The sequence below is a fragment of the Sinocyclocheilus grahami genome, unplaced genomic scaffold (assembly GCF_001515645.1).
Source record: "Sinocyclocheilus grahami isolate Dianchi unplaced genomic scaffold, SAMN03320097.WGS_v1.1 scaffold72.1, whole genome shotgun sequence".
In the NCBI taxonomy this organism is placed as follows: Eukaryota; Metazoa; Chordata; class Actinopteri; order Cypriniformes; family Cyprinidae; genus Sinocyclocheilus; species Sinocyclocheilus grahami.
Genome location: NW_015505251.1, coordinates 463,729 through 477,290, shown reverse-complemented (window position 1 = coordinate 477,290; position 13,562 = coordinate 463,729). Strand labels below are relative to the sequence as shown.

Sequence of the window (13,562 nt, the reverse complement as noted above, 5' to 3'; positions counted from 1 at the left end):
GTGTGCAGCACATTTTATGGAGGACTGTTTACTGATCCTGGGAGAGTAACGTTAGACTACAATGCCGGCTGTTCTGACTCACGTAAGTACGTTTTAATTTAAAGGATTTGCCACTGATGATTCAGACGTGAGTTTTGGGCAGTAGAGTAGCACTTCTTGTTTGTCATTTCTCTAATCACAAATCCAGACAGGGTTTTATGTTTACGCGGCACGATGCAATGCAACGCGTAAAAAGACAGTGTAAGTCATTATAATCAGTAATTATGTCTCCACTGGATGCAACAAATGCCTCGTTTGTAATGGGTTTTAATGTTGTCTCGTCGCTCCGGCCGGACACGGCATCAACAGTATGTGAGGGGCGTAACATTTCCGTCTCACGCTTGAGGTATTCGGCCAATCACAACGCACTGGATAGCTGGCAAATCACAGCACACCTCCCTTTTTCAGACCGATGAGCTTTGTAAAAACTTTTGAACTTTAAACCGCATAAACACATTACACCAACTACACAAAATAATGTTATTTTTAGCAGCATCATATGACCCCTTTAAGTCACATGACACCCAGTCTTTGGGCCTCCCCCGAAGAGGAGGAAAAAGAGAGAAGGACAGCTAAGCAGTCAACATCTGCCACTGCTGAAGCATAACAGACCAAATCCATCTCAACAAACAAGCACACAGAAAAACTACTTTCAGCTTCAGCATGTACATCAATTATGAAACTTCAACGCACATATACAAATATAAAACACAGAGACACGTTTTACCTGTTCTCTTTCCCATTTTGTAGTAAGGAGTGTCTGTCGGTGCTCGTACGATCCGTACACACGTAAGTGTTTCTACGGGTCATGGCACTGGCAGGGATGTTGTTCTAAAGCATGAAACAGGAAGCAGGTGTTACAAACCAAAAAAGATTAATTTAAACAGACATACTATCCTAATATAACCAGCTTTTCTGGCACAGTTGTCCTCAGAAATTCATGTATTTTCTTTTAGGGACAAGCTGTTTGGGAAACATCACTTTATGACCAGAGAATGTCGATAACGAATGTGAACATGTGCCATTATATCCCAGGGGTAAAACTGTTGTTATTGAAGCATTTGGTGTACAGGAAGTTATGTAACATTTTAATGGATGGCACTTGAACTGCATGATTTATATTTTCTACTCTATTAAAGGAATAGTGCATCTAAAAATGAAAATTCATCATAATTTACTTCTGTGGAAGTATTCTAGCATTATTATAGCAGAATGTCCAGCTTCCCTTTTCCACAGAATGAAAGTAATTGGTGGCACTGGCTGTAAGCAAGGTTAACAGCTTAAATTTCAGGTGGTTCCTTGCATAAATCTATCATATGGCTTCAAAAGAAGTGCAAAAGCCCTAAGAAACAATTTGAGAACAATCATGAATAAACTCTTTAAAAATGAATACTGTAATTAATATTTCCTGTAACAGGATGTGCATGACTTCCTGTGCTTGCTTACCGTTGTTGCATTAATGTCTTTGCGGCGGTCAGGGATCTCAGCTTTGTTGGGGTTGTTGGCTGTGCTGACCATGGGGCTCGACGGGGGGATGCTACGACTGCCCACCACACTGCAGCTGGCCTTCCTCGAGGGCAGACGTTCCTCTTTTAGATCCCCCTCTCCTGTACTGGTGGGGCTTCGCTTGGGATGGGTTACTGGCACTGATGGCCCACCTGACAAACATTACAAATGAAAGACAATTATAAATAATGTTAATAATAACAATAATAATAACATTAACGATAATAAAGATGTTGTTATTAATTTTTTAATAATAAATATTCTTACTAATATGAATAATTATGAACCAATTCTATTAATAATTATACTGATATTAATAATTATAGAACTAATATGTTCCACTCTGAATATATACTACTACTACTACTAATTATTGTTGTTAATATCAACAGATATTAATATGATTAGAATTTTAAATTAATTTATTTATTAAATGCCAATAATAATAATTGTAATGTAATTATTATTAATAAACTGATTTTAATATGATTAATATTTTATTATTAATAAAAACCTATAATAATAATAATAATAAGAATAGCAATAAGAATACTAATAGTAATTTTATTTTTAACAATAATAACTGTTATTGCTATTGCTATGTTAATTGATAATAATGATTAATATTTTATTATTAATAAATGGCTATAATAATTGTTGTTGGCATATATAACTGATAAAATAATTTTTCATTTTTTTTTTTTTTTTCATTTTTTCTGGTGATACTTTTTAAATACATAATTTAAGGCTATAAATAAAATCAAACTATATAATTGGCAGACCCCAGCAGCACTACCATGGATCTCCTGTGAAGACCTCTGATCTAGGCTATTTATAAAAATGAAACGATCCATGAGGGATGTAGGGACTCACAGAAGTCACTGTGCCTCCTCTGGCGGTGGTAGGTGGAGGCACTGCGCTGGGGTTTAGTGTGGCTGGAGGCAGAGGTGGAGCTGGAGGAGGAGGTGGAGGAGTGTTTACTGGTGCCATTCGTGATGGGACTGGGCCGCACCCGTGCTAGAGACAGACTGCTGCTTGACCGGGACTCCATGCCATCCTATATGGAAAACATATAAGATATTACACACTTATAGCATAGCACACAGGCTGTTCTCAGTTCAGCAGTAATACCTATCTCACCTCATTCTTGCGGCCTAGCAGCAGATACGTGGCAAATATCTCATTGTACTTCTGTGTGCTCAGGGCATCTTTGATTTCATCACGAGTGTAACCCATTCCTACCATCACATCTGTATGAACAGAAAGAGCAAAAACAATTAACGCAAATAAAAAACAAGTAGTCATTTAGCATTCCATTTTAACCATACTTGAGCAATATGGTTTTAAGTGCCTTGCTAGGACGGTTTGAAACCACCTTCTGGTTACTACAATGCAGAAAAACTATAATTTTTTTTTAGTAATGTCTTATGTATGAGAAAAATAATTATAAAAATTATTGGGGTCATATGATACGATTTCAAGTTTTCATTTGTCTTTGGAGTGTTACAAGCTGTTCGTGCATATGTAAGATCCGTAAAGTTGCAAAGACTAAATTCTCTCAAACCCAAAGAGATATTCTTTATTAAAGTTATGACTCGTCCACAGCTTCCTAAAATGCCTCATTTAAAAATGCCGCCACATGTCTACGTCACTGTGTTGGATGATTTGTATAACACTGCCCAAATGTTTACACAAAGAAAGAAGGCGTAACTTTTATTCTCACTGTAGTATTGTTGCCGCCACTGCCTTGTCGTGGAGATGTTGTGTGTTTCCAAATATGAGGGTTTCCAAATATAAGGGGCGTAACATTTCCGTCACACGCTTGAGGTATTCGGCCAATCACAATGCACTGGATAGCTGGCCAATCACAGCACCCCTCGCTTTTCAGAACAATGAGCTTTGTAAAAATTGACACGTTTCAGAAAGGCGGGGTAGAGAGGAGCAACAATAAAGTATGGTATGTGGAAAATAGTGTTTTTTGAACCTTAAACCGCGTAAACACATGGCATTACACCAAATACACAAAATAATGTTCTTTTTAGCAACATCATATGACCCCTTTAAAAACAAGACACATTTTTCTTTGAGAAGTAAAATTGTGAAAGGTAAGCTTTTCTTAACAGAATATAAAGTATGTACGTTTTAAACGTTACAGTAAGATTTAAAATATATTAAAATATAAAAGTTATTTTAAACTGTGATAATATTTCACAATATTACTGTTTTACTGTATTTTTTATCAAATGAATGCAGATTTGGTATGCATAAGAAACTACTTTCAAAAAGATTGAAAAATTGTACTGACCCCATAAGTTTTGAATGGTTTTTAAAATTATGTTTATTTTTCTTACTTCATTTGCAAATTGTTTTAATCATATATCTAGGGAAATATTGTTTTGATAATGGGGTAAAAAAATTATACAAAATGTAGATTTATTACTTAAATATTATAAAAATATTTAAGAAAAAAAATATTGACATCACAAGCATAAATGTAAAAGATACATCTTGTTATGAGTATGTTTATTTATTGGAAAAACAAAAAACAAACAAAAAATAATTAAGAATACTACTTTATAAAAAGTCATGTAAAAGGGGCAAAAGGGGAAGTTGTGGCAATATTTATTACCTATACGGCTGCTGTCATTATAATCCTCTACAGGCTCTACATGAGGCTTCAGCTCGTCGTTTTCGTACCCGACATTGATCCACTTATCTTTCATGATTTGCTGAAAGGGATGAACAGAAAGTCAGATAGAGTGAGCAAAAGACTGCAAGATCCATGCAAACTCAATAAGATGTGTTATCAGCTGAGATGGTGGATTGCGGGTCGCAGTTGCTCCTCCTCACCTCCAGGGTGCAGCGCTTGGTGGGGTTGAGCACGAGGAACCGGCGCAGGATGCTCTCACAGTCAGTAGACATGTAGAATGGCACACGGTATTTCCCCCTCAACACACGCTCACGCAGCTCCTGAGGGAAAAACACAGACTTCTATTCAACACCAAATCTAATTCTGAACCAGTCAGCCACCGAATCGCCCCCACGGCACAAAGAAACAATCACAGCTCACTTGACCTACATTACTTGAGAGCAAAGCATTTCATAAGAGCAACTGCTGCACGTGTGGTGTCTTAAAAAATGCCTCAGATTTTGTCTCAGACTGTTCAGAATGACACAAGAGAGACTTTACATTTAATATTAGTTGTGACTCAACATTAATAAGTTTGTTACAAAAGTAAACAAAAATGTCCTTAAAAAGTTGAATGTTTCAACCAATGAACATGCAGTGGCACTTATTTAATGTAGATTAATTTCTATTATCCTCAATAGATTAATATCACCGTTTTTGATAATGAGGAAAATATAATAGAATCTACCAATCAGATATGTTTTTTTTACTGAAATATAGACAATACATACAGCCCTTAAATAGAGTAACTGACTGATATACAACAAATAAATAAATAATTTTATTGACCAGAACTATCATAGTGCTCACAAACTATGGAAATATATACACATTGAATAATTACAGGACATTACAGATTTTTATTTATTGTATTTGCTGATATTGGATTTATATTGGCCAATATTGTATATTTAACTGTGTGCATTTCCATTTCCCATAATTTAATGATCACTTAATATATAAAAAATTAAAAAACACTACTGAATGTGACCCTGGGCCACAAAACCAGTCATAAGGGTCAGTTTTTTAATTTTTTTTCATAATTTTTGAGATTTATACAATATTTGGATACAACAAATAAATAAATAATTTTATTGACCAGAACTATCATAGTGCTCACAAACTATGGAAATATATACACATTGAATAATTACAGGACATTACAGATTTTTATTTATTGTATTTGCTGATATTGGATTTATATTGGCCAATATTGTATATTTAACTGTGTGCATTTCCATTATCTTTACATGTACATGTTTTTTTCCCATCATTTAATGATCACTTAATATATAAAAAATTAAAAAACACTACTGAATGTGACCCTGGGCCACAAAACCAGTCATAAGGGTCAGTTTTTTTTTTATTTATTCATAATTTTTGAGATTTATACAATATTTGGCCAAGATACAACTATTTGAAAATCTTGAATCTGAGGGTGCAAAAAAAATCTAAATATTGAGAAAATCACCTTTAAAGTTGTCCAAATGAAGTCCTTAGCAATGCATAGGTTTTGATTTATTTATGGTAGAAAATTTACAAAATATCTTCATGGAGCATGATCTTTACTTAATATCTTAATGATTTTTGGCATAAAACCACATTACAGATTTTTATTTATTGTATTTGCTGATATTGGATTTATATTGGCCAATATTGTATATTTAACTGTGTGCATTTCCATTTCCCATAATTTAATGATCACTTAATATATAAAAAATTAAAAAACACTACTGAATGTGACCCTGGGCCACAAAACCAGTCATAAGGGTCAGTTTTTTTTTTATTTATTCATAATTTTTGAGATTTATACAATATTTGGCCAAGATACAACTATTTGAAAATCTTGAATCTGAGGGTGCAAAAAAAATCTAAATATTGAGAAAATCACCTTTAAAGTTGTCCAAATGAAGTCCTTAGCAATGCATAGGTTTTGATTTATTTATGGTAGAACATTTACAAAATATCTTCATGGAGCATGATCTTTACTTAATATCCTAATGATTTTTGGCATAAAACCAATACAATGCATTATTGGCTATTGCTACAAATATACCCGTGCTACTTATGGTTTTTGCGGTCCAGGGTCACAAATGTAATTTTAAACAAATAGCAAAATGAAAATCTATTTTTTCATGCTGAACATTAAAATGCTGTGATATTAAATTGACTTGTAGCATTGAAAATGTTTGATTTTAGATTTTTGTCCTTTATTTACACAAAATAGTACAGACTGTTAATGACGGCCATTCATCAGCCATAACATACAAATGACTACTATCTATTTTAGGGAGAATTTTAATATCAGTGCAAACAAACCTACCACTCCTAAAAATATAAAACCAAAACATGTATCTATGTAAATATGATTGTTGGATGACTTTTCGATATACTCATACATCCCTGCACTCTTTTACAAGGCCTTTCTTTCTTTTGTTGCTTATACTGAGTTGATTAATTCACCTTGAGGTTTTGTCCATCAAAGGGCAGTGATCCGCTGACCAGTGTGTACAGTATAACCCCCAGACTCCAGATGTCCACCTCTGGCCCATCATACTTCTTCCCCTGAAAGAGCTCTGGAGCGGCGTAGGGGGGGCTGCCACAGAACGTGTCCAGTTTACTGCCCAGAGTAAATTCATTACTGAAGCCAAAGTCAGCAATCTTGATGTTGGAGTCTGCATCAAGCAGGAGGTTTTCCGCCTGAGTGAGGTATAAGATGGGGTATGCGACCATGAGCAGGAATTTAATAGTTTTGCGCATTGGGGATATTTTAAAAGGGAGCAAAGTGTGTAATGGTAAAGCCTTCACTGTTTTATGAAAGCTCCAGAGGCAATAAAAGAACATATAAGTCATGAGAAAGAACAATAACCTTCAGGTCCCTGTGAACAATATTCTTCTGATGACAGTAATGAACTGCAGACACGATCTGAAAGGGAAACACTGACACTGATATCTCTGACACAGGAAACATTTTATAGCAATAAAAAAAATGGTAGCATCTTTAACACATTAAAAACGGGAAATACAGCTTGGGTTTAGCTCCTTTCAGATTTTCATACCATCAAAGGTGAACAAGTTTCAAGATGCATAGATTATGAGATATCTTACCTGTCGGAATTTTGCACGCCCCTCCTTTTCCTTCATTCTCCCATGGGATACGAGGTAGTCAAACACTTCACCTATCATAGAAAAAAAATTGTAGTAAAATTTTAAAATGGTAATAATATTGTATTTTAAAAACAATTCAATTAAAGGGGTCATATGACGTTGCTAAAAATAACATTATTTTGTGTATTTGGTGTAATGAAATGGGTTTATGTGGTTTAAGGTTAAAAAAACACATTATTTCCCACATACTGTACATTATTGTTTCTCCTTTCTGAAACGCGTCGATTTTTACAAAGCTCATCGGTCTGAAAAGCAAGGTGTGCTCTGATTGGCCAGCTATCCAGTGCATTCTGATTGGCCGAATACCTCAAGCGTGTGACGGAAATGTTACCTTACCATACTGTGATGCCCTGTCCGGCCGGAGCGACGAGGCAAAAACAATAAAACCCATTATAAACGAGGCATTTGTTGCATCCAGTGGGGACATAATTACGGATTATAATGACTTATACTGTCTTTTTTACGTGTTGCATTGCATCTCGCCGCGTAAACATAAAACCATGTCTGCATTTGTGATCAGATAAATTACAAACTACAAACGCTACTCTACACTGCCCAAAACTCACGTTTGAATCGTCAGTGGCAAATTCTTTAAATATGAAAACGTACTCGCAGACTGTGAATCAGAACAGCCAGCACTGTAGTCTGCTCTACCAGGATCAGGAAACAGTCCTCCATAAAATGCGCTGCACACATCTGAATATTTGGGTTTGAGACTTTAGTCTTTGCAACTTTAGGGATCTTATCTATTCACAAACAGCTCGTAACACTCCAAAGAGAAAGGAAAACTTGAAATCGCATCATATGACCCCTTTAAAAGTTCAAAGGAAATTGTTCAAACAAATCTCAAAACAACATGAAACTAAGCCAATAATTATTTATTTTCATTTATTTTGGTCGATAGCTGATATCACAGTACTGTACATACTAGGCATACTGTACATAGATTTGCACAAAAAGATTCAATTTAAAAGTTATAAAATTATTAACATCATTAAGTAAGAGTAAATTAAACAATTTAATGCTCATATATAAATTAAACCATTTCTAATATTGGTCAACAATCCATATGGTACAGATACCTTACATAAAACTACATAAAAGTATGAGAAAAGATTAAGATAAACACAGATTGGATGGAGAATGGATGTCACTAATATAACTCATCTAGATAAGTTATGGACAATCAATTGGGAATTTCCTGGCTAATGAAGTTAGCTACTTAATACCCAATGAATGGACGCAATGTTTCATTCTGCTACGTATTCACTGACGACAGAATGAGACTCATTAGAGGAAGGGATGGATAATGAATAAGCTTCCAGTGAGATGTAAAGCAGGGGAAGGAAATAGCGACGGCACATTGCCAATGTGTAGTATAAGCTAGCGCTGTCCATACTCTCACACGTGCATCAGCCTCATCAGATAGATTAGGAATGGAAACGTGATTCATTAAGAGAGCAGCTGATCCAAGCTCCATGAATAGGATGGGCTAAAGTTAAAATAAGCCTGATTTGACTATGAGCATCTTTACAAGCATCAAATCGCTCTAATTGCTGAGCTGTGTGGGAAGGAAGGGTAAGATGAGAAGAGAGATAAAAGATGAAGCCCATGCAGCTGTGCTCAGTGCAGAGTCTGATTAATTCGACAGTCGCACACATGCATGTTTATGTGTGAACTCGTATGAAGACAGGAGACATGTGTGATTATTCATGTAGAAACTTATCAAAGCTAGACTGTTCATATTGTATTAATGAGAGACAAAGCAAAAATGTAATTTGTTCATTTTTTAGGAGTAACAATAATGTCATTTGCTACATTGAAGTAACTTTTTCTAATACAGTGCATGTGTGTATGTTGAAGTAGGGAGGAATCGTACCACCGCTGGCATATTCCATCACAAGGTAAAGCGTCTTCTCCGTCTCAATCACTTCAAAGAGCTGAACTGTAGATATAAGAAAAAGTAGATAATTTTACCATGTGCAAAAAAGTAATAAGTAAACTGAACAATAGAGAATATGTGCCCGTTGTTGACTCCTTCAAGGAGAACTTCACCCAAACATAATTTTAAAATATTTTCCTCAACATAGCTCTCCAATCTCATTTGCACCCAAATTGGACTTTTTTTATTTTTGAAGTTGAAACAAAGCTGACATAAATACAATATAAATATTAGATGAAAAACCCAAACGTAGAAATGTTCCCTTGGCAACTAACTGTAATAAAAAATAAGTACTACAATTACTAAAACTTATATAAAAATAAAGTAAAACTAAATAAAAATGGAAAATATAAAAATAAATCCAAATTAAAAAATGTATAAACTGTATGTAACAGTATATAAATAATTAGGGCTGGGCGATATGGCCAAAAAAATGATCACGATAATTTTTTTCATATCAGTCGATATCGATAATTATCACGATAAATGTAAAATCTTTATTTCTTTCAAGTTTAAAGCCAGATTTTTGCTCCAAAGTGAAAGTTGTAGAAACCAGACCATTAATTTTTCTTAACAAAATAAATATCTAAATATAAAAATGTATTTCTTAGTTTCTGTATGTTCTAATGAGTGATATTGTTTCAAAGGTTTGGGTTGCCTGATAACATTAATAATAATAATATAACTTTTTGTCTCTTAGAAATGCACATTTGATAGAAGTTTGAGTTAAGATGCAGAGGTAAATATTTGTTCATTATCAAAATCAGTAACATCCGTAAAAATAGTAGCAACCTCTGTTTTATACGGTTAAATTTATTCTGACCAAGTTTTTTTTTTTTTATTAAGCATCGGTCTCACATAGTAGCATACATTTAAATCATGATAAACACAGTTAAAACCACACATATAGCACCTCAATACCATGGTAAAAAAATATAACTATATGGTTTTTAAGTAGCCTATTTGTATTAAAAACAGTAGTCTAAAAATACGCATCTTCTCTAGTGAGCTTGCGCCGCGCGGCAGTTTGAACTTTGATCCGAGTGGATAAACGGTCCATTTGGCGCGATTCAAATGAGTTGCGCCGTTTCGTTCCGCTTTTGGCGCATAAACATTTTATCGAACTCTTCATATCGTTTTATCAAGGAAAATTACATCACGATAATTATCGTTATCGAATTATCGCCCAGCCCTATAAATAATACTAATATAACACTGCTACAGATTCAGAGTAGTTCAGAGATGGTCAGTGTGTTTTGAGAGGCCTCAAATGTCAATATTTTGTCTCTACTCTGACATTCTAGTGTAGTAAACGTTCACTCAAAAGCATCTAAAATACTCACCTATGTTTGGGTGGTTGAGGCCCTTCATTATCCGTACCTCTCGAAAGAGCTGATGAAAATTAAAGACAGAAAGTAATCAGTAAAATTTGCAAAAACTTTTGTTTAAACAACAACATTGAAATATAGAGAGCATTATAATTCATAACATATAATTAAAAATAAATATAATGAATACAATTATTTATATATAATTCAATCTTAATATAATTTGAAAATAAATATAATTAATCAAAGCATTTTCACTAGTGGTCTCAGACTTTCAGATCCTCTATTCGGTCATGTTTAGTGGTTGATAAACTCAACTCTGTCAAAAACATTTCAGTGATTACATCAATAAAACATCAGAAGCCACAATGACCCTGCAGAGACTGATGGATGGGGATTCATCAGTTTGTGCCAATCCATAAATAGCATTTACACCGAAACCCATGATAAATACAAAACACAGCCCACTCTCTGACACAACCCATGGTGCCGCCTGCTCAGAGACCAGCCTGTCCTTTCTAATGGCAGTTAAATTGAACGGAAAAGGGATCAAGCCAAAAAAAGACCCATCTTGTGACCAAACTTTGTTTCTGTTGTCTAGGACATCGGAGCTCTGCTGCAGCATGTCTGCAGCTGAGAATCATGGTCTTGTAGTACGAAGCTGAATCGCTGTTACACACAAAGAATTCTTCGGATTTGTAACATTTCTGGCCAAAACATATTTTAAATACATGCTAAATAAAGTTAAATCATGACAACTCTCAGAAGATTTTAGCATGGTTATGGATATGACAATGTTAATGTATTTGGTCTTGTCGGAATAGATCTGCTAGGCTGCTGCTGAATTGCTGCAGATTATTGCTGCTGCTGCAAGATCACAATTAAAAGAGCCAAAGACTTAAACTACTTCAGTCTGTGTACACTGAATTTATTTAATACACGAGTTTCACAATTTGAGTTGAATTACTGAAATAAATTATTGAGATGCACCTGTACAGGAACTTGCTACTGCCAATGCATATGGTGATACGGTGCCGTGCGTATTTAAGACATGCTGCTGCTGCACAAATAGCATTTAAAATAACCTGTAGCAGATCTATACAGGTGGAGCTGGGGAAGTGGAGTGTTTCAGAGAAACTCTGATAGCGCGCTGCAGGAATCTCTAGTGAATGCTAGCTAGCCATATAAATGCAAGGCAGTAAGCTCATTGGCTGCATATGCAGCATGAATCAATCAGCTTGTGCCAAGTAATTTAACTCTGAATATCATCGGTTATATTAACAACCCATCAGCCTGCACCATTTCATGACTGAACTATATATTTGTAAACCGTTAAGCTTAAATACATGAAATATATATTGAAATTGAAAATATATTTAGTTTTAACCTTCATATACCAAAATCTATTTTAAAAATGTATTTCAGGGGCATGAAAATACATTTCCAATCATAGAGTAGCCTACATTTAGGCTATAAATGCAAATGTGGATGGAACAGCCTACTAGAGATCAAAACTAGATTTATAATTATTTAAATAAATGTTTCTTTGGAACTTTCTGAAGTATTTTCCTTGCTGATATTTATTCAAACATGTTATATGTTCCCATGAGTTACAGACAAATAAACAAATAAAGCTTTTCTTCAAATGTAACATGCGCCAATTAATTTGCTTGGATTAAAATATATGAAGAGCAAAATATAATTTAAAAATGCCTAATAAATACATTATAAATTTTAAAATGGTGAAAAAATATATATATAAAAAAATTAAAACTTGTGTGTGGGCTTATATGAGAGGAAAATAGTTACACTTTAAAAAAAATTTTTTTTTAAGTTAACTACCTTTTTAAGTTTAGGAAATTCAACTTAATGGCCACGACGAAACGACAAACAAGGTGTGTGAGAACCGTCCGTCTGCTGTTTAAAAGCAGAACTTGATTGCCGCAAGGACCTTGTTTGACAAAAGGAGAGGGGTGGAGAGATGGAGTCAAAGAGAGAAGTGACGGACCAAGAAAAAGAGAGAGCGTGACTCTTTGTCTTTCAGTCACGAAGACTGAGAGTGTATGTGTGAGTTGGAAAAATAGAAAGGTAAGGTAAAGGACAGAGGAGAGAGTGAAAACGCATAAGTGGAATGTGTCGACGGCTGACAACACCATTTGAGCTAACTCTTCCCAAAAACGCACTCAGTCACCCTAGGAGAACGAAAGAGAGAGCGAGAGAGGCCATGTTTTAATTTGTTCTGTTTTTGTCCTCATTCACTGCCCTCTGTGTGTCCCATCAGTTACTTTCCATTTACCATTCGTTTTCATTTCAGGAGCCTGTGCAGCTTCATTTTCCCACCCCTGGGCTAAAACCATAGGTTGACAAAAAGCATCACAACACAAAGCTTAACAAACTGACAGGGAATGAGGGCCAAGTTTACTTTTTGAACACAGTATAAACATAATGATTATGACTGCAGTGGCTCTGTTCCAAATCCTAGTGAGCTGCCTAGAGAGGCAGCATTTTAAGGCATCACATACCCTCTCAACAACAAGGCAACTTAATTATGCTGTCGTATAATTTGTTTTGGCCACATTTTAAGACAGAATCCTGTGGAGAAGACAATTCCAGAATGCACTCTCATGTGGTGTGTGAAAAAAACAAACAAATGTAAGAGAGAAAAGTTGAATTCAAATATACACAATATATTCAGCCTAATCAAAAATATTTTATTTTACCCAATATTTGTGGTATATTTATAATTAAACAGAGTATCGTGTTGTTAGCTTAGCAACATGATAATGTCAAAATGTTCAGGTTAAAACCGTTAAGCTTGAAATATATAATATAAAAAAATAAAAGATAAATGTTTTTTATATATATATATATATATATATATATATACATA

General features: G+C 34.6%; 1 protein-coding gene across 4 annotated transcripts in view; it reads right to left on the bottom strand.

The window, feature by feature from the left end:
• Positions 1–13,562, bottom strand: part of mark4b (MAP/microtubule affinity-regulating kinase 4b) — a 64,868-nt gene that overhangs the window by 13,618 nt on the left and 37,688 nt on the right. For all 4 annotated transcript variants that reach the window (XM_016272606.1, XM_016272607.1, XM_016272608.1 and 1 more), the window contains 11 exons: positions 10,688–10,736; positions 9,282–9,347; positions 7,343–7,413; positions 7,104–7,160; positions 6,698–6,934; positions 4,396–4,515; positions 4,175–4,274; positions 2,686–2,795; positions 2,419–2,602; positions 1,486–1,697; positions 767–870 (listed from right to left, as the gene is read on the bottom strand). In XM_016272606.1, coding sequence (XP_016128092.1) covers positions 767–870; positions 1,486–1,697; positions 2,419–2,602; positions 2,686–2,795; positions 4,175–4,274; positions 4,396–4,515; positions 6,698–6,934; positions 7,104–7,160; positions 7,343–7,413; positions 9,282–9,347; positions 10,688–10,736 — 1,310 coding nt within the window. The remainder of the gene's footprint in view (positions 1–766; positions 871–1,485; positions 1,698–2,418; positions 2,603–2,685; positions 2,796–4,174; positions 4,275–4,395; positions 4,516–6,697; positions 6,935–7,103; positions 7,161–7,342; positions 7,414–9,281; positions 9,348–10,687; positions 10,737–13,562) is intronic.